The following is a 25315-nucleotide window of genomic DNA, read 5'->3' on the forward strand; positions in this document are numbered from 1 at the left end:
GCAAAGAGAAAGAACGGCTGATGTTTGCACTGCCACACACACTGGTAAAACAGCATAAAGGGAGAAAACGGGTCTTTCAATGCAATGCTGATTTTGATGACAAGTTGTCATGGGAAATACTTCCCAAATACTTCTTTCTCCTTACAGCTTTCTTTATATTATTTGCCAGTTGCTGTCTTTTATCACTACATCTTAAGAAAAATTTTCCTTTTAAGGAGCTGGTTGCAGTCACCTGAATAGTAAAGTCAGCTTTGCCTGTCGAACATTTTTGGTATTAAACATTGAAGAACTTCGTAATGCTGCCACTAAACACTGAAGCTTCTACTCTGACGTGAGGTCTCCCTCTTTTGAAGACATGCTTGTAGCTTTTTACATCATCCTCGGTAGAACTGGTTATTTTTTTTCTAAAATTTCAGTCTGGCAAAAATGCAGAAAAAATTGCACCATAAGTTTTCCTTTTTTCTTTTTTTTTTTTTTTTTCCCCAGTAAAACGTGTCAACACTGCATCTTTTCAATCAACCTGACTTTTTCTAAAACACAGAACAAAAAATTCTAACATGTCAGAACATGTGTTGTTTTCCCAACTGTGTACAGTGCTCTAAGAAACAACACTAATGCCAAATCATAGTAAAAGATGTGAGGCTTTAAGTGAAATGCACAAAAACATTAAAAACATGCTGTCAGGATAATTATCTATTTTTGATCAAATGGAAATGGTTTCTTTGGTATTTTTTTCATCTGAAAAAGTTCCAAAGATTATTTTCACAAATCTTCCATCTCTTTAAACACTTTTTCTCTGAAGACTTTAGAATCATTAAAAAAGGGAAATGATTTCTTTAAACTAGGATTATTTACTTATTTGGTTTTGACAGTCAAATTTTTAGGCCACTAATAATTTGTTTCAGTCATTACACATGGTCATTTTCAAATAATCTGTTGAGACTGTTGCCTTTCACCTCTGCGGTTCCTCTGTGCATCTCGTCATCCTCAGATATCTGATTTCTAGAAGTGGGGAATACAATAAAATCCTATAAATAAACTCTTAATTTTTATTCCTATTCAAACAATAATTCAACTCATGTCCCTTCTGTATTTTCCTTCTTGTCCAACTGCATCCATGGAGAAAATGTTTCTTACTTTAAGAAATAAATTTGCTGGTGAGGGTATTTGGCAAAACATAATTTTATGTCAGTATTGCAAAACATTCCGAGAACAAGTTTTACAACAGGTATTAGTTTCATAAATCTGATTCTAGAAGTCAGGTTCATCCAAATTGTTAAAAAAGTAGGAAGACACCTATCTGTCAAGGTAAACTTATTGGAATTATGTATACTAAGTAATTGTAGCCACATACTCAAAACAAAGCTATAAGCCAACAGGAATAGAAAGAAAAAATTCAGATTATAATTTTTTTAAAAATACATCTCTTTAGGGATATATTTGCAAATCAGAAAGAGAGCTACTCTTGATTAATTCCTCCTCTGCCTAATGAAACAAGTAAAACAGCCCAGTAACAGGAAAGAGAAATTGTGTCAGTTCAGCAGTAGAAATGGACTTGAACCAAATCCTGGCCCTCCCACTGAACCGAATCCCAACCGCCGGGAAGTTATAGGATCCAGAGCCAAACTATAAAGATAACACTGTACTCACCGACCAGAACAAAACCCTTTACAAATGTGGGGATATCTGAGCATGATGGCGCTACAGGGAAAGCGGGATGCAGATCTGGATTTGCCTGGAAGGTTTACATTTGGCCCTGTTCCAGGGAGCTACTGTGAATCCAGTGTGTGTGGATGCTAGGGCACAGGCACCCAGACATGAAGCATGAAAGAGTTTTAATTGGATTTCTATGTTTCATTTCTGTTGATTCCTTTGGAAATGGACTTTTTGGGATAAATATACTACTGAAGGCTAGCCACTTCCATCTTCAGATAGCTGAAATAGGCTGAGCTGAGAATGCTCTGGGTGGGTGCTGAAATAAGTGGAAATAAATAGCAATAAACTCTGTTTTTCAGAAAGTATGTGATCCCTTCTCATAAATGGTCATGAAATGATCAGAGGGATATAACACCGCTCCTATGAAGACAGGCTGAGAGAGGTGGGGTTGTTCAGCCTGGACAAGGCTCCAGGGAGACCTTATGGTGGCCTTTCAGTACTTAAAGGGGGACTATAGGAAAGATGGGAACAAACTTCTTAGCAGGGTCTGCTGCAATAGGACAAGGGGTAACGGTTTTAAACAAAAAGAGGGTAGATTTAGACTAGATATGAGAATTTTTTTATTATGAGGTTGGTGAATCACTGCAACAGGTTGTCCAGAGAGGTGGTAAATGCCCCGTCCCTGGAGACGTTCAAAGTCAGGATGGATGGGGCTCTGAGTAACCTGATCTAGTTGAAGATGCCTTTGCTCATTGCAGGGGGAGGTTAGACTAGGTGACCTTAAAGGTCCCTTCCAACCCTCTATGATTCTCATGAAGAACTCCCATAAGCACCCTTTCCTCCTCCAGCTGTAGTGGTCTCTAATTGCAACTTACTACTCAAAAAAGTCTCACATACCACATTTGCCACCACCAAGGGAATGTGCTGTATTAACTCTGAGGCAGTTGAGACCTCAAAGAGCTTGTAACTCACACCACCCAGCAACATGTATGTATTTGGCTGTCAACTCTCATATGTATGGGAGGACATCCCTCAATTTTGCATGCAAGGTAGTTTTAAAATGCATCGGAAGAAATGAAAATGTTTATGGAGTTTCAATAAGACCATCATTTCTCTCCTCATATCTTGGAGGACTTTTCCTTATTTAAGGACACCAGACCTAAACAGAGAGTGAAGGCAGTACCTGTTACTCATCTGCAAGAGCAGTGTGTTTTACTCTCTGCACACATCTCTGGTTGCCATGCTAGCACATGGCTCTCAGAAAAAAGTCAGTTGCCACAACTCATCACCTTCGTCACTTACTCATTTGTCATATTGCGAGCAAATGCAGAACTGTACCCTGTATCTACTATACATAAAACTACTTGTAATAAACTATTCTTTCCTCCTATGATGCCTTCCTAGGGATTCTCCTCGGAAGAGAAAGGCTTTAATGGCCAGCTGTCATGCTGAGGTTCACCTAGTTCACCTTGTCACTCCCAAAGGAGGACATCACACCAGGGAGAACTTTAATTCTTGGAGAGAAGATGCTGTGCTCTGAGCACTGCTGGTATGGGAAAATCTAGCGCTGTCTTCAACAATAACTGGCCTAGGATCTAAGCTGACGTGAACCGAGGTAATCCCCCAGAAGCATGTGAAAGGATGGCATCGTACCAGCTGAGGAGTTGCTCCAGAAACTCCGCAATCTAAGGAACTGCTCTTAGAATAGACATGTATGAACAAGCCCACCTAATCGCATTTTGTTGAGGAGCAACTCGTGGTTAAAAATAAGTGTGTTTTCCCTGCACAAGCCCGAAGAGCTTATGACCAGAAATAATGCTCTTATCTTAGCAACACTGTATGAAGTTAGAGGACAAGACAAGGGCACTGCCAGTCGGAAGGCAGATAGAACTGCTTTACCTCAAGTGGCTGTTGCGTATCAGGCAGGTCATGAAGTCAACATGCAAAATATAATGCAACACGAGTTTATGCTCGTCAGTGATCCCACAGGGTGGGTTTGGGATCTATTTCCAGTGGCAAATTATGACAGATGCAATTTGTCCAGCAAGTATCCCCACAAAGAACCCTGTCTTACTCCTACTTTTGTGGCTGCTAAAGTAGACAAACCATTTAATAAAGCATTTGAAGTGAATTCCCTCAGCAGGAGAAGCACCTTTTAGAGACCAAGTGATAAGTAAACACCTATTTTCCAGGGAGCTATGGACTTCTCTTCCTGTAGAGGCAAAGCAGATTAATCACAGGCTGGTTGAAGATGGCCAGAACCAGTCCTCCATTCACAGAAGGCTGGAGGAGCAGCAAATGGCACACCCACACAGTCCTTTTGAAATGATGCTGAGCCCCAGGCAGTAAGTTCTGCCAAGAGATGGAGGGTGTTAGCTTGTTCTCAGCAACACGGTAATGAAATTGCCTGTTTCTCAGTCATCTTAAAAAGGAAGCAGAGATAAGTTCTTTCCTGATGGCAAAGTCTGTATAGGCATCTCTAGAGCTATCCCCTGAACTAGCTACCCACATCAGTGCCTTGGGCATATCTGATGTTCAGAAGAGCCATAAGGTAACAACTACTCTTCTTCATTATAGGACTACATGGCAGACACACACCAGAGAACTGCTTCAGGGTACTGCAGCACTGACTGTGGTCCTCCTTTTCTCAAGCATAACTAGGTCACCATGGTTTACCTCACGAGCATGGTTTCCTACCTCTGCTTTGTGTTGCCTGGCTGTCATCTCCAAGATCATCTTCTCCTCCATAGGTTCGAATGGGGGATCGGGCATAGGAATGCTTTTGGATAAGGCTCTCCACGCTTTCTCTGTGAAAGGAAAAAATCCTACTGCATCAATAACATCCTAAACAGCCTCCTAATTCATTAAGTTAAATGCAATGAACATACTGCATTTTCTCTGTCCAGATCAGAGTTTTCTTCACACTCACTCTCTGAAATTACTTAACCAAAGGGTTGCCTCATGGTATGCCACTGCAAATGCCAGGCTTGGCCTGCAGCGTTTTGAGATCGCTGATCACCTCTTACCTGCATGGTACTGCTTCTTCAGCAAAGTGAACTTCCCACTGCATTTCCTGGATGTGGTCTCAAGACAGTGGATATAAGACCAGCACTCTTCATAAATTCACAAACACAAGCTCTGGGGTTATTTGTGCTGAGTGATCAATCTGGGTTCAAAGAGACACCTGTGGTCCAACTCCTTTCAAACAAGCTTTCTCGTCATACACAACCCCCTCATCTGGTGCTCTCCCATTTCTCTGAAGTCAGGGGCAAGAGACAGATGTGTCCAGAGACAAGCCAGCTCTAACCATGCTCTCTCAGCATCAGAGATGAGGCCAGTTTGTAGCAGGAAGTCTACAGATACTGCCCATCTCGTGCCGCATCTATTCTGGGAGGCTGCAAGCATCTGCCAGGCCCCTGCCTCGCTGGTGGCACAAAGCACTGAAGTCACCCAAACAATTTTTAAATAGAAGGAAGGCATATCTGCATGATAAGCCATAGCAGTTTGTAAGGAAGATCCAACCTTACACATTCCCAGCGCGTTTCCATGTAAGTAGGTGGCATTCTCCCGAAGATGAATACCACCTAGGCACATTTCCAAAATGGGTTTGACCTTCTGTTCCCATTTAAGAAATCTAGGTAGTGATAGCTAGATTTAAAACAATCTGCTGCTCAGTGACCGTTTTGTCTGAATTTACCATTTGGCCATTCATACTTGCTAACACCCTTTGCTTGGAGAGCGTGGCTGTTAAAGAAATTCCAAGGAAAATAATTTTCCAAGTGACATGATAAATCACAATGGCACATGTTTTCCTTTCCTACAGAAAGCCCATTATGGTCATTTTGTCCTTGGTCTATCACTGGCATCATTACTTATGCTAGTCTCCTCAGAAAAAAAATATAAATAAAAAGCGGATCTTATCAGTGATTTACTTGTGTCAGGATTGGAAGTGGACTGAAGGCAATGGCAGTTCCTACATAGAGGATGATATAATTGGATTACTGCCTTTTAAGTGATTGAAAACAGTAGGCATATCGGGGCTATCTATAAGAAGACTTCGCAAAGAAAAAGACAGATGCCATTGTTTACATAATGTGCTGCATGCCTCTTAAAACTTTTTTTTTTCTGAAGCAGAATGTGAAATGCAAAGAATTGTACTTAACAAAAAAGACTATCTCAGATGAGTACAGAATAACGGAATTATTTAGACCAGTGATATCTAAGTGATTTAGATACCAGTCTATAAGTGTATCCATAACCAAAGAATTACTAATCTTTAAAGGTCTGAAAAATAAATGTGAGTCAGGTGATTGTATTGTCCCTATTGGCTTTATTTCTAGTAAAGGTCTGCTTACAACAACAGACATTGCAGCCTGTAATAATATCCTGATGCAACAGAAACAATGCAAGCTCTAGTTCTAGTGCAGTGGGCCAAATTCATCTCTAAAACATTGGATCCAATGGTGGTTTGGGGATAAACTCACCCCAATAAATTTATATTTGATTTACCTACAGGGATTTAAAGCTAAATCAAATGCCCACAATTATTATAGACTAAATTCTTTCCAGATGGGTTTGTATGCTAAGACAGAGAAGTCTATTATTCTATATGGTTGTCTTCTTTTAAAGGAAAAAGAGAGATGACTTCTTAGTGAACCCTGAATCTGCAAAGTTTGAAACCAGGGAACTATGTGGTAGGTTTATTTATTTATTTTTAATGTTGTAATGTCACAGGTAGTATGCTAAAGTTTTTAAAAGATTAGTCTCATTCATTGGCACAAGAAGCAAATGTGTTTATGGCAGAGGGAACAGTAATGAGGAAACTTGGATCAGGGAAAGGAACTAATTTCACAAAAGCAGTTCCTTTTGTGCAGCTGGGATTTAATATTCAAAATCGTATACGCTTAACTTGCCTAACCATGTAGGTGGTTTATGCTAGTAGGCACAACATGCCTACTAATTTTTCATTTTAAAGGTTGAAGCTGTGATTCACATCATGAGTGCAAAGCGTTGAGATTCACAGCAGAATGTAGGCACCTGGTCCCCACAACCTTCAGGTGGACACTCTTCTTTCCACATACAATACATGCTGCATATAAACCTTCAAATAAACCTATGGAATGCAAAAGGCAGGGCAGGAAACCATCTAAGCATGTGAAACAAAACAAAGAAAACCAAGAAGTGGTGTCTTTTCTCCACTCATGAAGTATATCTCTGAGTTACCCACCAAGTACTGGTTCTTCCACCTAGAAAAACAAGAGCTTGAGTCTACACTCAGGTGTCCCCCGCCCTGGACAAGTGACCTAAGTTAAGGGAAAATCTTTCCTTCCCTTTGTGTTTCAAAGGAAAGGGATGTTGGCCTCTCCAATACTTCATGTTCAGAGAGTACCACCTGGAGATCAAGTTTTCTTAGAGAAGAAAAGGGTTACAGCTCATCCAGCACAGGATGGAAAGAGGTCTGCCTCTTCCAGCCTTTGAAGGCAGAAGAGCTTCAGGACTTTCTCCCAAGTAGATGTGTAGGAGGAAGTAGATGATGCAGAATATGGTGCTCTGTAGAGTGGACCAATAAAATTATTTAAAGTCAATAATAATAATAATAATAATAATAATAATAATTTCAAAACTTTGGCTTTATAGTTCTCTATGCCACAGCTTCGGATATCTCAATGTGGTTTAAAGGATTCATGGAAATAATTTTATAAATTATTGAACAATAAATCAATATTTTCCATTTTATGATTCTGCTCAATAAAAATAAATTAGCAAGTGAGGAGTATGGTGGAGGTTTTTTAAAGCTTTCCTTTAGTATTTTTCAGAGCTGATTCACATTGAACTGGCTGAAGAACAAAGTAACTTCCAGTTACTCAGTGCTCAACTTCTGTATTTCTGTTACTCAGTTTGTGACCAGACACTTATCTAACGCTTAGACCTAACGATTTTTACCTTTTAATGTATCTTAAAACTCCACAGTTTCTTCTATTAGGAATAAAATAGCAACAAACTTTGTTTTGAGAGATCACAAGCCACCAGCTTGATAAAGGAAAGACGTCCCCTTTCTGTCAAATTTTTTTGTGTGGTCTACCAACAATTTTCAGTCTTCCAGACTGCTCTTCAGCTCACAGATATCTTGTAAATACCCAGAGGAGGGGGAAAAAACACACACATAGGCATAATATATTGCTATGATTAAGCTGTGCTGTGTGTACAGCTGGGTAGTAGCAGCAGATGACAGGCAGGAGAAGAACAAGTTAGGGGCTGAAGCTGGGAAAAAGAAGGAGGAACCGTGTGCCAAACGGAGAGCAGAAAACTAAGCTTGTATTAGCTAGCACACCCGCAGGGAAGGTGCTGAGACAGGACAAATGTGAGGAGAGGTAACAAGGAGAAGGTGCTTGGGCTGATCCCAATGGTCTGTGTTCTGATGGAAGCACGCCTTGAGCCCAGCCCTATCAATAAACCTCTGCTTATTGCCAACAAAACACCTCTCTCCTCTGTGCAAGAAATAAAACGGTGCATTTTGAATGAGGAATTGAAGAAAGTGAAGGGTGGGGAGAATTTATCAATTAGCAAGCTTTCAGAGGGCACAGGGAGAATCTTGCCATTCTTCAGGTTTTAACCTCTTGACTGAAGATTTCACTCTTGCCTCTGCTGGCAACTGATGCCAAAACTAAACTTCCATCTAGGGATGCTTTATGTCTGGCAGGTACAAACTGAGTCTTTGGCCTTGTTTAGTTAATGCACAGAGTAGTCTCAGAGGATCAAAAGTAGATAGGAAAATCCTGATGTAGCTGATGAATGATTCACTAATGCTTTACAGACTAAACCCAAGTTCTTGCCATGGGTATGAACTGGGAGATGGCAGAAAACAGAGCTGGCTTGGGAAGCAGCTAAGGAGCCAGGCCCTGTGTGAGGATGCTCACTTCCTTTTGCTGTCAACCCAGATTACAGAAATTCTCTCAGGAGATGGTAAAGTCCCAGATTACCTTGAGAAAGATCTTTAATCAAGATGAAAAAACAGTACTTCTTCGTAAGTGGAAGCCAGCATCTCTCTGATGCCTCTTTGTATCATTTTTTTTTCTGCTCCTTTTGCTGTTACTCTGCTTCCCCTGTGCATTCACAGCAGCCTGGTGATCACCATGACCCCGATTCTGAAGCGCATGACCATGACCTCTGCTGATACAGAAGAGGGCTCACCTGGCCACAGTGCATTACCAGCGCTGATGCTGCTACACACCTGCACGCACCCGAAGCTATGGATTTTCCTGAATCTGGCAGAGCCAGCACTCAGGGGATGGAGACAGGATGCCTACCTTCTCCCTTTGGGACAAGAAGGCGTGAGGCAATACATTTGCTTTTGGCAGAAGGTGGTAGAAAAGCTAACCCAGAGCTAGCCTGCTGGAGCCAGGCCTGGGTTAGTATCCATCTTAGAGCTGTACCATGACTCCAGGGAGGATGGGGGTGATGCAATAGCCAGCTACCCATTCCACTGGGAGCCAGGCTAAACCGCCTTTGAAGACGATGTGCAAAAGACAGACTGTGGTGAAAAAGAGCAGGGGGCAGAGCCAGGTACACTGAACTTAGATCTTCTGCAGAAGTTACTGTCTCAGGAATCACTGCAAGCGGCACAAATGTCAGAGTGGAGTCAAGCAGCCTGTTGGTATTTTCTCTCTTTGCCCATACTACCCAGGTGCTCAGTAAGTAAAAAGGTAAGAATATCCTCAGAATCTGCTCCCTGTTCCTGGTGTATGGGATTTGGGTTTTTTTCTTTTGTTTTCTGCCTCTTTCTTTACAAGGAAAAGGCAATGTTAATTAAAAAAAAAAAAAAAAAAGAAAGAAAGAAAGAAATTAACAGAAGGAAAATAATAAAATAATAAAACTGACAACCATGTTTTTCTTGGCCATTCAGTTCAACACAAAGAAAAATACAGAACAGGATATAAAGTGTATGAATTATCAGTTTGCAGCCTGAATGACTTCTTTAGTTCTGTATTTCAAAGGTTTCCTTTTTTTGTAGCTGCCAGTTAGTATGTTTGGAAGAAAGCCCAGATAACAGAAGAGATCAGAAGTGAGGTGAGGTGAAGACAGATGGAATAAATGGGCTGAGAAGGCACAAAAATAAACTTGTCGGAAGTCGCACTGTAGTAGAACTTTTTTTTTTTAAGGGAAAAGATGACTAATTTGTCCAAGACGCAAATGCTAAAAACAAGTCTGTAAAAAAACCCAAAACAACAAAAAAACAAATGCAAACAAAAAAAGCCCAACACAGCAGGAGGACCAAATACATTTCCATAACAACAGCAAAGACTGAACAACACACTGTCAGAACCACTATTCAGATATCACTCTGCTTTCGTGTTCCTGTGGGTTTTAGTTGCTATTTTACACATGCACAAACAGAGACATACTAATTTGCTACGTATAGTTGCTCTTATACTGGTAGATGAATATTACAGGCTGACTATAGGAACCTAATTCAGCTCTGACATGGGATAGAGCAAATCCCAGACCAGACCAAAGTAGCTCCGTTCCACTGCTTAGACTAAAACTGAACCAGTTGTGACCAGGGAAGAGCTGCATTGGCTCACGTGAGCTGAAGTTTAATTTGGCCCGAAAGCTAATACAGAGACACCGAACACTTTCACACAAAACCAAAACTATCGCGCAAATGTTGGATGGATGCAACACTCCAAGAACACATGATTTTAAAAGAGAAAGGAAACAAGAATTAAATTATGAAAAAATCTAGGTTTTGATGATTGCAGAAGGAAGAACAAGTGTATCTCCTAAGTGGTATTTACTGGACCCTTGCAATAAACATTGCTACTGATGGCAATTCTGGAAGAGCTGTAATATGCATGGAAGTGATGTAGCCTGGCTGAAGCCATCACATGGGAAGAGTAACAACACTTGTGAAGGAGTACGAGATTATTAAATATACCCACTCTGCTTCTTTCAACTGCAAATAAAAATGAGAAAACCAGCTATTTTTTATACAAGGAGTGAAAAGAAAGGAAAAGGTAAAATTTCTCCGACTTGGAAAAAAGCAGACACTGGCAAACCTATGTCAAAGCTCTTTCTCTGTATCTTTTTTCACCAAATATAGTGACACACTTAACTCTACTGTAGGCAACCCCACAGAGCTCCACTTCACCCAGTGACTGCAGCTGTTTCTTTCTGACTGCCAGGCAGAGGATGAGAGGTGAGGAGAACAGGGCAGCACTGTAAAACTGGGGCTGAGGGAAGTCCCTGGAAAAGTTCCTCTGGGGTGGAAACCATGGGTCTGGTCTGACATACCCCCTCTCCTTATGCATGCACTACACCTGCACGAGGCGAGTGGAAAACACTAGCAAATTGAAATATTTTTATACCATTTTGCACAAGTAAAAAGATAGATAGCAGAATACGTAAGTGAAAAATGAGCCAGGGTATGAGTGCTTAAAATCTAGGGAACTGAAGACATTTTAGCTGGCATGGAAGGCTTTCTGCTGGGGAAAAGGAATAGTTACCTGGCTAACAGTAAGTGAAGCTGAAGGAACCAGAGCTGAAGGGAATGCTTCAGGTGTCTAAGTGTAAGCAGGTAGTGCTTTCTAGATGTCTTAAGACATCCCAGCCATCTGCAGTGGTCTGGGAGGGATGGTGCAGAAAATACAGACAACCCATCTACCCCTCTGGAGCAGCGGCTGGAGGTTGGAGCAACATCAGCACATCTGGAATGGCACCAGATACCAGGCATTTAGGCACCAGAGTCCCTGGTCTTTCTCCCTAAATTCAGGACTTCTTCTCCCAGTCTAGACATCAGAGATGATCTCCCATGGCTGACTGCTGACATTTGCAGACTGAGAAGTAGCTGAGGATAAAAGATCAGCTGGGAAGTTTGACTTGTTGGAGAGCTATGACAAAAGCCCTACTAACCACGGACATGGGAATAGGTCATAAAGAGTATGTATTTCTGGCTGTTGGTAGAGGGATTTGCAGCGTCAAGGAAGTTCTTCCAGACCAGCAGTAAGCAGTGGGAATGGGGAGGAAGGCAGCTCTGGGGGGTAAGCAGGTAAGGGATGGAGGATAGGATTGCCGTGGACAGCACATCAGTAAGCACGTGGCTTCAACTGCTACTTCAACAGGGCAGTGCCCACACCCAGGCATTAGCATCCATCTCGCTTACAGCCTTGTAAGCCAGGACAATGTATTTCTCCATCTCAGACATGAAGTTCCTCAGGGGAAAATTCAGAATCTGATTACCATGCAAATCCAGCTGGGATGCTGGGATGCAGCTCTCTTACTTCTCCCATCCCCCAAATCCTTCCTTTCTCTGTCTAAAAATTACTTGGGTGTGCAGCCATACTTTTCCACATTGCTTCCTGAAGTGTGTGTCCACCTCCCAGCAGCATTACTGGACTCATGGAGATGGGAATACTTGCTTAGTTCTCTTTAACAGGGACAAGTCCAAACCCTGAACTTGCCTACCATGTAACTGCATCAAATAGACAAGCAATGTTCAGATCGTGATTACGATCTGTTAATTCTTGTTTGATCATTATTTTACAATACAGTAGTTCTGTTTATTCACACTCTTGAAATGATCACTTTTTTCACTGAATTATTTGCATGATGTTTAATTGTGACGGTTTTATTTATCTTTTTATTTTTAAAAGGCTAATTCTTCACAGCAACTTAAAAGATAAATTAAGGCTCAAGATAAAAAAATTAATCTGTTGCGTTCTGATTTTGCAACCTTTATGGCTTTGGCAATTTTTTCTTAAGCAGAATCATAAAGATATTCCCTTAAAGCCTATCTCCAGAGTGAATTGCTCATTACCAAACCTGCAGCAGTCTTTTTCACAAATGTTACCATTAAAAAAAGATCATGCTCATCCACATTACTGCATTTGGCATCCCATAGCCAACACCACGTTAAGCTCCGCATTTTGACAGTTGGTACTAAATGTTCAGCTTTTCAATCACAACCACTGCGAGAGCTTTTTTGTAATAGAGGAAATGTAAATACTGCATAAAAAGATCAAAAGGTGAATCGACAACTTATCTAAATCACAGCAGCCGCAGATAAAGTCTGCCCCATTGCCATAAATAGATTACCAGAAGTAATGTATGGAAAGAGTTGATTGTGGAAAGAATCTCACATCCTACTGAAAATTTGATATATACCAAACTCACCACAGATCTTTTCAGTAGTTAAGAGCTTCGCATATATCGCTAGGAGTACAAGGAAACCATTGTAAGGTATTTAGACAGGAACAAGAGAAAATATGGGCACTTCAACAGATTTGCTGTTGCCTACCTCCTTTACCATTTTGCAATTTTCACTTCCTTTACATATAGTATTTTAACTCCAACACATATAATGCAAACAGATTTAATCCTAAAGGCATTTGCAGCTTGAACGTTCAACATAAGGATCGTAAATCTAGAATGGGAAGCCTGAAATCGTTAAAGTCACATATTTATAAAATCATATTCAATTAGGTTAAAAAAGTGCAATTTCTGTCATCATGTCATAAAAAGATGTGTTTTTCTCTCAGATCTACTATAAAGAAAAGCTCCCTATATTGTTACAGATAGAGGCTGTTTTCAATCAGTTACAAGGGGCAATCCAATTACTGGATGGTTTAGTGCAGTAACTGACTCCAGACTAATTTAATTTCTTTAGGTCTCTAAAGATCAATTGATCTGATTTGTTTCCCTCCCCAAAGGCTGTTTAGGAAAAAGCAGGCTTAAATACCTGGAAATGAAATACAAAGCTCGGTACACTTTCACACTACTTAGGTCATTCGGAAAAGCTGGAACCCGTGATAAATGAGTGCTCCCTTGGCCCTAACATCACAGGATGCTTTGCAGAAGAGCGCTGAGCTCGCCACACAGTGCTGTGCATCATGTACACATGTGCTGTACGCAGCCCTGCTTAGGAAGCAATGCATGGAAAGTGTTTTCACAGCTTCCAGGTAACTATTCGCTTTCAAGAGCTGTGCAAATGTGCATTCGGCCTGCCTAGCCTTTTCCCTGGCAAATAATTATTCTTATCAGACAGTGATCTTGAAGAAATGACTAAGTTTCCAACTGGACCAAGCAAGGGTCATGTCGTACTATTCAATGTATCACCTACATCTTGTAACACGTGTCACAATGGACATCAAGCAAGAAAGTCTTCCTGTTGTCACATCCCACTTTGCTATTTCTTTCGCTTTGTATCAGATTTCTTGAAGAAATTTTGCTGGTGCTAAGATGAAATCTGTAGAACCAGTGGGCACTCAGAGAATGGCATACTCCTCTGCCTGAGTATTTTAATGCTGGCACTGAACAGAGCCCTAGGTATTTCTGGACTATATCAGATAACTTAGGAAATTCCCAAACAGGCTGTTACCAGCCCTCTTGTGTGTTACCCTTTTACCTTCTCATTACTTGATGTGTTGTGCAGCAGGTCTTGTTTTTTTTTTTTAAATACCGCTGTTCCCTAACTGGGGCTAAGCTTTCCAATTTAAAGTCAAAATAAGACCTTAACCAAACTTGGCCTCGCAAAACCACAGTTTTAATGTCATTTCAATACTTTTCATGTTCTGTTTCTTGTATTTATTGTAGGTTTCACATTTGGCTACATTATTGTTCATGGCAACATTCGTGCCTGGGCTAGGCTGCCTGTCTCAGGCTCTATTCTTACACTTATCAATAAACAAAAGGGCACTGCGGTTTATGCTCAGCATTCTGACTCCATGCCATGTGCTGTTATAATAAGATGTCCTCTGGAAATATTCCCTTCATAGCCAGCACCACGATACCAGCCAGTTCAGCTGCACAGAGGTAACTAAGTTTTTCTCCCAGCTTATCTGTTCAGACTCTCTCAGCCCTTGCATAGCTGTGTTATTAGATGTCGCCTGTCTGTAAAACAAGGAAACTGAAATGTGAAAATCACAGTCTCTTCTCTTCGTACGGGTCCTTTCTTGGCTATTTATTTCATATAAAACTGAGCTTTGGAAGTTGTTTACCTTAGTACTCTGTTAATACAGCAGTCTATGCTATTTTAATTAAATCTCTTCTTTGGGTTTTTTTTTTTCCATTTTCAATGAAGGCTTTCACTTAGGAAACAATTTTTGAAAGCTTTGCAAGTGTGCACTGCAGTCTACAAGCTCTCTTTCCCCAAATTACTGTTCTTTTACTCAATTACTCAACAGATCGCAAATGATCCAGTCACTAGTAAGGTATAAAATATACCACTATTTCCCATCCATGGACCTGCTTAGATTGATGTACTCCCAAAATGCTGTATAGACTTTCTCTAGCCGTATGGATATGACTTTATTGAGCAGTTTGTCCCCCTATACGTACCCGTGAAAGATGATTCACAGATACATCTGGATACCCCCACCTAGGAGCCTGGAGGGGTTTGGCTTCTCCAAACTTTCTTTCATGGTTGTGTGCTCATAGAAAAGTTTGGATGCACTATATCCACCTCCATCTAGTTCTCTTCCAGTCTAAAGGACACAGGCAGCTTAATTTGCTTCATTTGCCAAACTATTTGACATGATATCATAAAAATGTGATGAACTGGAGAGCTACCAAGAGATTGAAGTTTATTTCCTACTCAACTGTGGGTTAATGCTTCTGTCCCTATGGCAGCAGTTGTTTATAACGAGCTCTACACACACGGAACTCCACAGTTTCCAGATAAAGCTTTCCCCCGATGCAGCCTGCCATACAATTTTGGTGAAACAAAAATGGCATCTTTGTCGTTCAGAGTGGGAGTTAATGGGATTCGTCCTGATGGCAATAATTGCTGACTTCAGTGTCTGGGACTGCTGAAGTGTATTTTGGGAAGCTCCCTTCTCTCTTTTCCACTGTGTGGAGCAGTGGGGAGCTATAAAGATGTTTTTCACAGGACCACTGCCCTTGTTTCTCATTGACCCAATTCACAGCCCTCAGTAGGATTAAATGGCATGATAAGAAAAAAAGCTTTTCATTCCGAAGTTGTAAAACTGACCCTCTCCCCCCTTAAAGAAGCCCCCTCAGGAAGATGAATATATTGGCCCCAACTGAAACAGATGTCAAAACTCAAAACAGCTCTTTCTTCATAAAGTTTATAAGTATTTTTAAAGGAGGTGGAGGAGGCTTACTGTATGCAACAAGATAACGTTAAAATGCACAGCTTCTCAGGAGTTGAAAGGATGGTTTTTCTACAAACCCTCTCTTCTCTTTATCTTATCTGCATGGAAAGTAAACAGAAAGTCCCCATTACCTCTCGATATCAGTGAGTCTGGAAGAGTCCCGGAATCCTTTAGCAAAAGGGTTGCTGTCAATTTTCAACTTGGTTATCTGGAAACACAGAAAAGAGCAACGCAACATGAATATAGTGTTAAGGTATTGCAGCGTACAAAGTGTTAACCGATCCATCCTCCTGACTTCACTGCTAATTTTATCCGTGCTCCTTGTGTGAGTGCGTGTGTGCCACTCTTGAGATGCTGCAAAGCTGGGGAGGCAGAGCAGGGTGTATTACACATATGGCAATGGAAAGACCAGAGGGCACAGTGGGCTCAGCCTGTGTGCTACCCAGCGCAGCAGGAACCCAGCCACGTACAGCATTACTGCTTCCAAATACCTGAACAGCGTGAATCGGGTTGTCTTCTCCATGAGCAACACACAGAACTTCACTAACATCTGAGCCTCATTGGTGGACCTGCACAGCAACTAGTATGAGCCCAAAGCAGGAGCCACTGCCTGCAGACCTGAAGTTGTTTCTGTTCAGACCCACCATCCATTTATTTATTTATTTACTAGGATGTAAATGTTCTCAGCCAGACCTACCAGCCCTGACCTGGGGGAAGTTTAACTGCTTTCGCATGGAAAGAGGCTGAGAAAGGGAAGGAGGGAGGGAAAATGTGGGGAGAACTGAGATTTAAAGTGACAGATCCTGGATTAAAGGAGTAACCCCATTAAAACCATCACAGTCCTGGAAAAACAGAGCTCTTACAACCAAAACTCTCCTTCCTTCTTCTAAGGCAGCTACAAACCTGCCCAGTGCATCCTGTCAGCCTTTCCATTCTGCCAGAGTAACCCAGTGATCAGATGGAGTCCCTCTGCCCCAGAGCAACTTTCCAGGCATAGGTGGTGGCTTCCAGTGTTTTTTTGGGAGCAGGAAAAAAATACACCATTGCCCTTGTGAAGTTTTCTAGCTGTCCAGCCGAATGTGATTTGGTGAATAAAACCTAAGACATCATCACAACATTCAGATTTTCCGACCATACTTCTTCCAAGAATTAAAAATAAAACCGTAAGTGGGAGTTAGAGCTTGACAAGGGACAACACAGGACCTGTCCTGCAAGGCAGTGAATGCCTCCAGCTCTCGCTGAAGCCCATGAAAATGAACAGCTCTCGGCATTTCATACCGAGTGGCTATGTCAGCCTGGCTTTCCTCAAAAATAAGCCTGTATTGGAGGGGCCACAAAGTCATTTTTAATAGCCAGCCCTTGAGTCTCAGAAAGAAAAGGGATCTTTTCCAAATCCTCAAACAATCAAATGCTCTCATCAAACAAAGGTATTTCAAAATAGGGCGGCTTCTCCTCCAAAATAATAAAAAGAAAAAAAAAAAAAAAAAGAAAAAAAAAAAAGAGGGCAACTGAACCCAACTTTTCATTTTGAGAAAGAAGTCGTCTGGGAGGGAAACACAGAGAGGGGGGAACAGGCTTAAAGCAAAACCTGAGTATTTATTTACTAGTCTGCGATATACGAGCGATGCGCTGAGCGGCTGTTCCTGCGGCTGCCACCCACCTGCCCTGCCACCCCAGGCAGCTCACTGCACCCCCGGGGTGCTGTCTGCCCTGCCCGGCATTTCGGGTGCACCCAGGGGCAAGCTTTCTGCAGAAAGCCCTTGCTTCGAGGCACCGCGTAGGAGATGCTGCAGCTCACTGGTTGTTCCTACGGGCTGGTCAAACAGCACGGGACCTCAGTGCTGGCTGATGGTTTGAGGTTGTCTCATCACGCAGGTACAACTACCCTGAACACCAGCCTTGTCACAGGAGCTTGCAACAGCCCAGCAAGTTAGTTAGAGTCTCATTCTACTCCCAAGATATCCATAAGCCCTTGACTCAAGGTGGTGTTGCAGAAAGCAGTGGGTCTGGGCCTCACATACAGTGAACATTTTTATGGCAGCATTCTGAAAACTACCTCGAAAAAAGACAAGCTCTGACTAGTTCCATTGACTTAGATCACCAACACAGCGAGCCAACTGCACTGCAGAATAATAAGGACATCTCTTCATCTCTTGAGCATATTTTCACCAATCAAACTTCCATTTTCCTAATATTAAAGCTTTGGTATGACATCACAAGAGAAACTCTTTGTATCCACCAAAGCCAGATGAGACTCACAATCATTTATGGCCATATTTTTCCTGAGAGACTGTCTCACAAACAATCAGAGAACATCTGCTAGAAAGCATTTTAAAATGAAATCTGACCTACAATTCAACTCTGCGGCAGTGGTTTGACTGTTTAAACAAATGCATGCCCTTTAAATCTTAAATTATGAGATAGTTTGTTGAAAGTGTAATGTATTTAGCTTTTATCTAATAACCTCCAGAAATGTAATCAATCCCTCCTTAAAACAGTTCTGAAAGAAATGGCAAAAATGAAAAAAGGCTCCATTTTCATTAGTCATAAATAAAATGACAGCATCCACCTCTAGGGGTTCCGGAGATGTTCCATTGAGAAATTTTCCAGGACTCAATGTATATGCTTTGGGAAGGTTAGTTTAGAAACATCTCTGGTGTAAATATTGTTGGTCAACACGAATCCGTCCTACAGAAATAAATTCCAGGTTTAGCTGGTTTTGTGCCTGTTACTATTTTGCTGGTTTCTACAGAAAGTTACGTGGAAAAATCTAACCGCCTGTCCAAACATTATAGTCTTGAGATTGCCAGGTGCTGAATGCATTTTCTGCAGCATTCCAATACAAACCTGAATTTAAAACCAATACACGTTGATATTAAAGCCTTGAAGTGGGATGTGGGGTCTGTCATAAGGACGGACATAATTCTACTACTATCATCTTCAGAGCTTCTTCAGCCCCCTATGCAGTAGTATCATTCTATTCATGGCATTCAGAAATTAGTTACTTTTGCTTCACATTAAGAAATGCAGACTTCTTTAAAAAATCCAGCAGGTACACTGACTCTATGATGCTGCCTGCCCACATATTTGGACAGTACTTATATTTTTCTTAACTCAGGGGAATTAGAGAGGGAAAGTGGTTTGTTTTTTTTTTTTTTTTTGAAGTGCCACAGTCATCAAGCCCTTACAGCATGCTCTGAATCGCACTGAAGCCAACAACGTCTTTCCACTGACTGAAATATTAAAGCCCTATCCACTGTCAAGGAGATCCTCTGCTCTCTGATTGTTTATATACTTCCTAAAATTACTCATTAGCAATCCATTGTTATGATCTCTTCCATTTTGTATATATTATTCACTGGTATGCAAATTGAAACTCAAACATCTGGATGTAATCTGGGCAGCCTCTGAAAAGCATATCTCTGAGTGATTTCCCTTACGTTTGAGCCTTACAGCTTAATTAGCCAACTTTTTAAGCCCATGAAATCATGTGCAAACCAGGATATCTCTCAGCTAATAGCTTGTGGCATGAAGGGTTGCTGCAAATAAGAACAGTTCCTTAATGAGCTATAATTACAGAAGGACTAAATGATAGTATGCAAACAGCTTTGTATAGACAGAAGGGAAGACAAATTAAAACCTCTTTCATGTCATCTTTACTCCCATGAATAATACTTTTGAAGTTAGTAGTACTGCCTGTAGAGGTAAGGATTACTCCTGGATATGAGCTGATCATGCATGGTCACTGCAGACGTTGGCATGGAAAAGCAGAATTGTATCAGAAGGCTTCCTCATTTAGGTTGGGGGAAAGGGAGTTTTCAGCAGGGTGGGATTTAATTAAATCCATGGAAGTTAACAACTGTACTTACCAATTGATTCTGGTAGGCGGTAACAGCAGTAAAAACTGTCTCTGGAAAGATAAACGTCCTGAACTCTTCTGATTTCAGATTTAGCAAAGAAGCCGTGTGATCCTTCTTCTTAATAATGTGGACCCTTGGCTGGTATTTGTGCATCGAATTCAAAATGATCTGCAAGGAAGAGTGAGAAGGTTCTGTCCTGAGAGGAAGGTTGGCCGGACCCTCAAAAGCTTTAAAACTGTAGGGGGTGGGGGGAAGACCTAATTAACATGGCAGAGGAGACAACTGAAATGTAACTAGCCAGAGGCTGATTTTCAGAGCAAACTTTCCAGCTCCTTTGGGCAGTTCCAGAAAATGAAGGTGGAAAAGCAGACATCCCGGGAGCTAGTTTCCTCCCACTCCTACGCCATTGGCGAGCACATGTTTTTTGAAGCATAAATACCTGTTCCTACAGGTGAGGTGGTTTACATACAGAATTTGTTATTGCTAGCGTGTGCCCAAGTTTGCAGGTGTCTGCTGCAAGTGTAAATACATAACTCTTGAAAGCTCACGACTGAGAATCCACACTTGCAAAAATGTGCAGGTGCAGAATGAAAACAGCCAGGGATCCCTCAAAAAAAACCCAGACAAAAAAAATAAAACCCAACCGAAAAAACACTACCAGCAGCAGCACAAACTGGCTGACCAAAAATAAAACTCCCCATGTCCTTTTACTGTGGCAAACCTTTACAGCAAACTGCTTCATAGATGCTCTTTGGTGTAGACTACCAAAAATGAGAGCAAAGAGGGAAACCAGTACAGAACCCCCAGGTTTTGCCATTTTATCCTCATTAATAATTGTTTACGAGCTCCCAAAACAATTTGAAACCTGATGTACCAACTACCCAATTTCAACGTTCACTGGAGTCAAACCAAGAGTCCCACTTGCTTCAGTTACCACTGGCTGGAGGCCTGTTTGGCTGCCTCTAACCACAGTATTACAATATAAGAATTAAATACAGAGCTCGGCTTGCACCAGTCCTTGTTTTGGATATAATCACAGTCACAAGACGAAATTGGCAATGGTGTGGGTGGTTCTATTTTGCAGGGGCCATAACAACGTTACAGTCAGCTCCGTACATCTGGAATAGCTAATGCGCATTCCTCAGGAAGCGTTAACTTCAGCTGAAACACAGCAGAAGTGGTGCAGTATTTCATGCTAACTCAGTCAACGAGAAAGGTTGCACGTTGCATTGGAGTGGGGAGCTTAGGGACAGCTCTGTTGAGGCTAAAATTTCCATCAGTGTTTTCTTTGCTGCTCCTTCGGGGCCAAATGTTGTGAAGACCGGCACTGTGACTTAGAAGGGTGGGACACACAGTGACAAGTAAGTCATTACAGTGATGGGGAACCATTGTCCTGAAAGTGTTGCGTGTCTGCTTTTACCAGCACAAGTGCTTTCCCAAATGACTTTACCATTTTACATACACACACACACCCTGCCCGTTGACCTTGCCTTTAATATCTTTAGCACTTTTCCCTCTCTCTGTAAAATTTTATCTTGCCATCCTAGCCACTTGGGCTGCTCTAAGCAGCTGGAAAATACACTTTAAAGGGCAGTGCATGGATGGTGATGAGCTTACCGAGGGGTTGGCCCACAGAGCTTCCCATTGCCTTTCATGGCCGTGATATTCACACCAAGACATTACATCTGAGCAACAGCCGAGCGGAAAGAGGAAAAAGCTGTGACAGAGCAGCTCCCACGCATGCCCTTCCCTTTCACTCCTCTCTGAATGCAAGCGGTGATAAAGAAAACCCCATCTCTCAAACAAGACCACGTAATCCTTTATGAAAGTTTTCCAGAACCAAAAGCTACATGGATAACATCCCCTGCCACCATGCTCTTCCCTCCACCTTCCCACCAGAGGCAGATCAGGTCATTCAGGTACAAAACAAGTACTGAAGGTAGCCAGGAGGTCACAAAGACCCATGGCCAAGGTTAAGGTCACTATTTCCTTTTCGTGAGGGTCCATGCACGTAGCACTCCACCTGCATCCCCGCACAGGCTGCTGATGTTGCACTACTCAGTGATAGTGAAGTCAGCAGGATGCTGCACAAAGACACAATGCCCATTAATTCCGTGTGGCTTCTTCTGTTAGTATCATCAGAACAGCCCAAAGGAGTTAGATACACAGCGTGCATCTCTCCAGAGTACCCCCAAGGGTGGTCTCAGAGTCCAAGCCATCCCCCACCTGCATGGTGTAGCTATCATAGCTATTGGGAAATCCCCGATGCCAGCTGTGCGATACTTGTGCTCGCCTGCCCCGAGAGGAACATCAGGTAGGCATACCCTTACAGCAGCCCCCTGGCACACGCTTGCAGGCAGCACAGCATGGCCACAGGCCCCCAGCCATCCCGCCTGCCTTCGTGCTGACAGCCTGCAGCAGGGGAGATGACCAGAATCCATCTTTACAGGATCCTGTTTGCTGTAAGGTCAGGCAGGTTTGTAGGCATCTGGTTCCCACTGGCTACAGACCAGTCACCAGAGGCAATCTGGATGCCAGCTGCAAAATCCCTGAGGTGGCTTTGAATTCAGGAGCTATTCTGTGAATGCAGCTTCCATATTCACCAAAGAAGAGCGTTACCCGGCGAAGTTTCCTTTCAAAAAGCATGGAGGTTCCTAACTTCTGCCAGGTTGACTCTAAAAAAAAACCAACTCTGGGCATAGCTCCTTGCGTCTGTTCCGAAACCCCTACTTTCACAGTTACTTGTTGGCCATGTTCACACCTTTACATTTGCTTTTGCAAGCATTCATGTGTTTGAGCTTTGCTATCATAAATGCCAGAAAAACAACTGCAATAATGTATACACTCATGGTTCACCTCACCAGAAACCAGAAACGACGCCACCCCAACTAAGTGCAACCAAAAGTCCTAAAAGAATCAGCCTGTGTGTAAAACCACCAGAAATCTGGGGAAAAAATCATGTTCATAAATGTCCCACAACCAGGGAAATGGGAATTACTCGTTCAGCTATAAAAATCCAGAGACAGGAGCCATTTCCTTCCTCTGGTAAGGATATCTCAAAGTGTTTCCATGGAGCAAGCTGTATGTCATGCACACAGAGATAAGGCTGCTGCCTGATGCTCGGGGAGAACATGTACATGGCTCTGAGGTTATGCATGCTGCTGGAGATACACAAGCAGAAATGTTTGCCAACTCCAAAAGTCTCGAAATAAGAGAAAAAAAACAAATGCTAGAACAAACAAATGCCTCTCTTCTCTTCAGGTTCCTTTTCAGGAAATGAACCGCCCTACAAATAAAACACCACAATTACCTTCACAACCAAAACTGTCTTCTGGAGGATGGAGAAAGCAAGCAAGTAGAATTGGAATCAGGTTGGATCCAGCTTCTCTACCTATAACTAGTATTTAAAGGCATGTTTTAGGTCACTCAAATTTCCTCAGGAACCAACACGCATTATCGAACGTAATTAAGATTTTAGCAGGTCAGTTTAAAAGATCTTGTTAGTGAAGAAGGGCTCTTTTAGACTGAAGGGAGAGATTTCAGGAGGAATTTAGATTCTCCCCTTCTCTTAGTACATGGGAGCTCAGAAATGCCATTGAACATATCACCATGAGCCCTCCTTAAGAGCTCCAGAGAATTAATTTCTTTCTTAATTCTAGTGAGCATCCAATGACGGTATCTACATAGCTTCAATAAAGCAGCACATAAAAGCTGACAACCTAATTTGGAACATAAACCCCCACAAAATATTAAAAAGGGAATGCTCTGCGAAGGGGCAGCACCTGTCACACAAACCTCAACACAGGATCAAGCCTTCAGGGCTTGTTCTGAACAGAATATGCAGAACTTTCCATCAACTTTGGCTGTCCAAAGCCTTTGCATAAAGCATGGGATCCACCTCTGCTGCTGCTTTGAAAGTCAATCAGGCGGACGCATCTCAAATGCTGCAGATCCTTTTCTCCCACTGCCTGTATCTGAGACTATTACATCTTCTTGCTCTGTCACATGTCTCTGTTCCCGACAGCTTCTCAGACCTACTTCTTTTTTATACTCATCTGGGCTTCTGGGAACTGCACCACTCCTAACAGGTTTGCAATATACTGCTGCGAGCCCTTTATTAGAGGCACACATGGCCCCTGTTATGATGAAAAATGCTTCTTTTTAAATGTGCGCGTATACTGCTCTATCATCACTCAGTGATAGAGCCCACAAATCTTCAGCTTTGCCCTTCTACAGATTATGAAATAAAAGAGGAGAAGAAGAAGAAAAAAAAAAAAAAAAAGACATTCTCTGCTAGTCAGGAAGGGAGCAACAGTGGGAACCAGATTCAAGAAAAATATACCCACAGACAGATCTTTACAAAAGAACAACACAGAGGCATCTATCTGGGCTTTCTTTTGTTTTTCTTTTTTTAACTCCTTTTGTTGTTGTTGTTGTCTCCAGGATGTGTTTTAAATGACCATGGCTGTGGTTCAATTCTTAGGCCTTGAAATGATAAAAATTCTCTTTCAGATGAGAAGCATTTGCACAGAACACAGCTCAGACAAATGGTCACCACCTCACACGGTCCAAAAAGGCAATAAGTACTGCACTATGGGAGGGATTTCCGATACCCTGTATGCCACAATTATTCAGTTTTACAGGTTTAGTTACTCCTGCGCAGGCTTCACAGTTCAAAATCATTCCTCTCTTCCCGACACCTTGTTTACTAACACTGCCTTTATCTTTGGTCTTCTTAACTGTCCCCTTCTCAGCCAACAACCCTTCCAAAACCACCCCCTGCTCTTTCAGCCTTCCCCTGGGGAACTGCCAAGCCCAGAGGCAACACTTTTAGCTCCTCCTTTACAATTTGGAGGTGCTACCAATCCATTTCTGCACTTTACAGGCACTTTCGGGGAGGGGACAGGACCATTTTTCTTACCACCTACTATCAGACAGTGAGTCAGGTAGCTAAAGGGGTTGTCCCGATGATGGAGCATAGCAGGAGCTTATGGCCAGCAGCTCTGCATTCTATTTACCATCTTCCAGCCTCAGGGCTTGTGAGAACAAACTGGTGCCAATCAGAGCTGGGACCCATCTCATTTAGAGGCCCAAGTCCACCCCGTGACACCTTGACTTGCAGGTAGCCTACAGTTATTTCAAGAGCAACTGAGGCACACTTTTTTTTCTGATTCAGTAGTCCTTGCTTTGGTGTCACATCAGTATTTTCTGCTGACTCTGTGCCCATGCTGTGACAAATCTGGAAGTAAAAGAGCTCTTACTGATGGACCAGCCCTAACAAGTTGCCTGTAATGAGAGGGAGCTTCCAAGCACACACGGAAACATGTGTGAGCTTGCCAGCCAAAGCAAGTGGCAGAACATACTGCCAAGTCACCAGAAAACGCAGTCAGAAGCACGACAAAAAGCCCACCTGCCTCCCTTCTCTCCCTGGCTTTGATGGTGAACTCCACCCTGAACCTGCCCCTGACGGATGTTCTGCCTCTGGTGGCAGTAGGAGCATAATTTGAATGCTTGCGTTGACCTGGGCTCTACCTTGTGAAAGGTCAAAAAACTGAGTTCTGAAGCCACCTGTTGCTCAACAACAGATTAAAACCCAACGTGTTTAAGCTTCGCGCAGCATCTTCCTCCACCGCAGTGTGAAGGGCTGGCCAGGAGAGAGGGAACACGGGGGCCACGGCAGCTTTTCCCCAT

At 42.3% G+C, this 25315-nt stretch overlaps 1 protein-coding gene across 1 annotated transcript in view; it reads right to left on the minus strand.

The window, feature by feature from the left end:
- TBX20 (T-box transcription factor 20) overlaps positions 1–25315 on the minus strand; it is a 48657-nt gene that overhangs the window by 13972 nt on the left and 9370 nt on the right. Inside the window, exons 5-7 of the mRNA XM_080383332.1 lie at positions 19634–19792; positions 15896–15972; positions 4354–4463 (exon numbers count right to left, since the gene is read on the minus strand). Of these exons, the coding sequence (XP_080239458.1) occupies positions 4354–4463; positions 15896–15972; positions 19634–19792 (346 nt within the window). The remainder of the gene's footprint in view (positions 1–4353; positions 4464–15895; positions 15973–19633; positions 19793–25315) is intronic.

The sequence above is a fragment of the Falco punctatus genome (assembly GCF_963210335.1).
Source record: "Falco punctatus genome assembly, chromosome: 4".
In the NCBI taxonomy this organism is placed as follows: Eukaryota; Metazoa; Chordata; class Aves; order Falconiformes; family Falconidae; genus Falco; species Falco punctatus.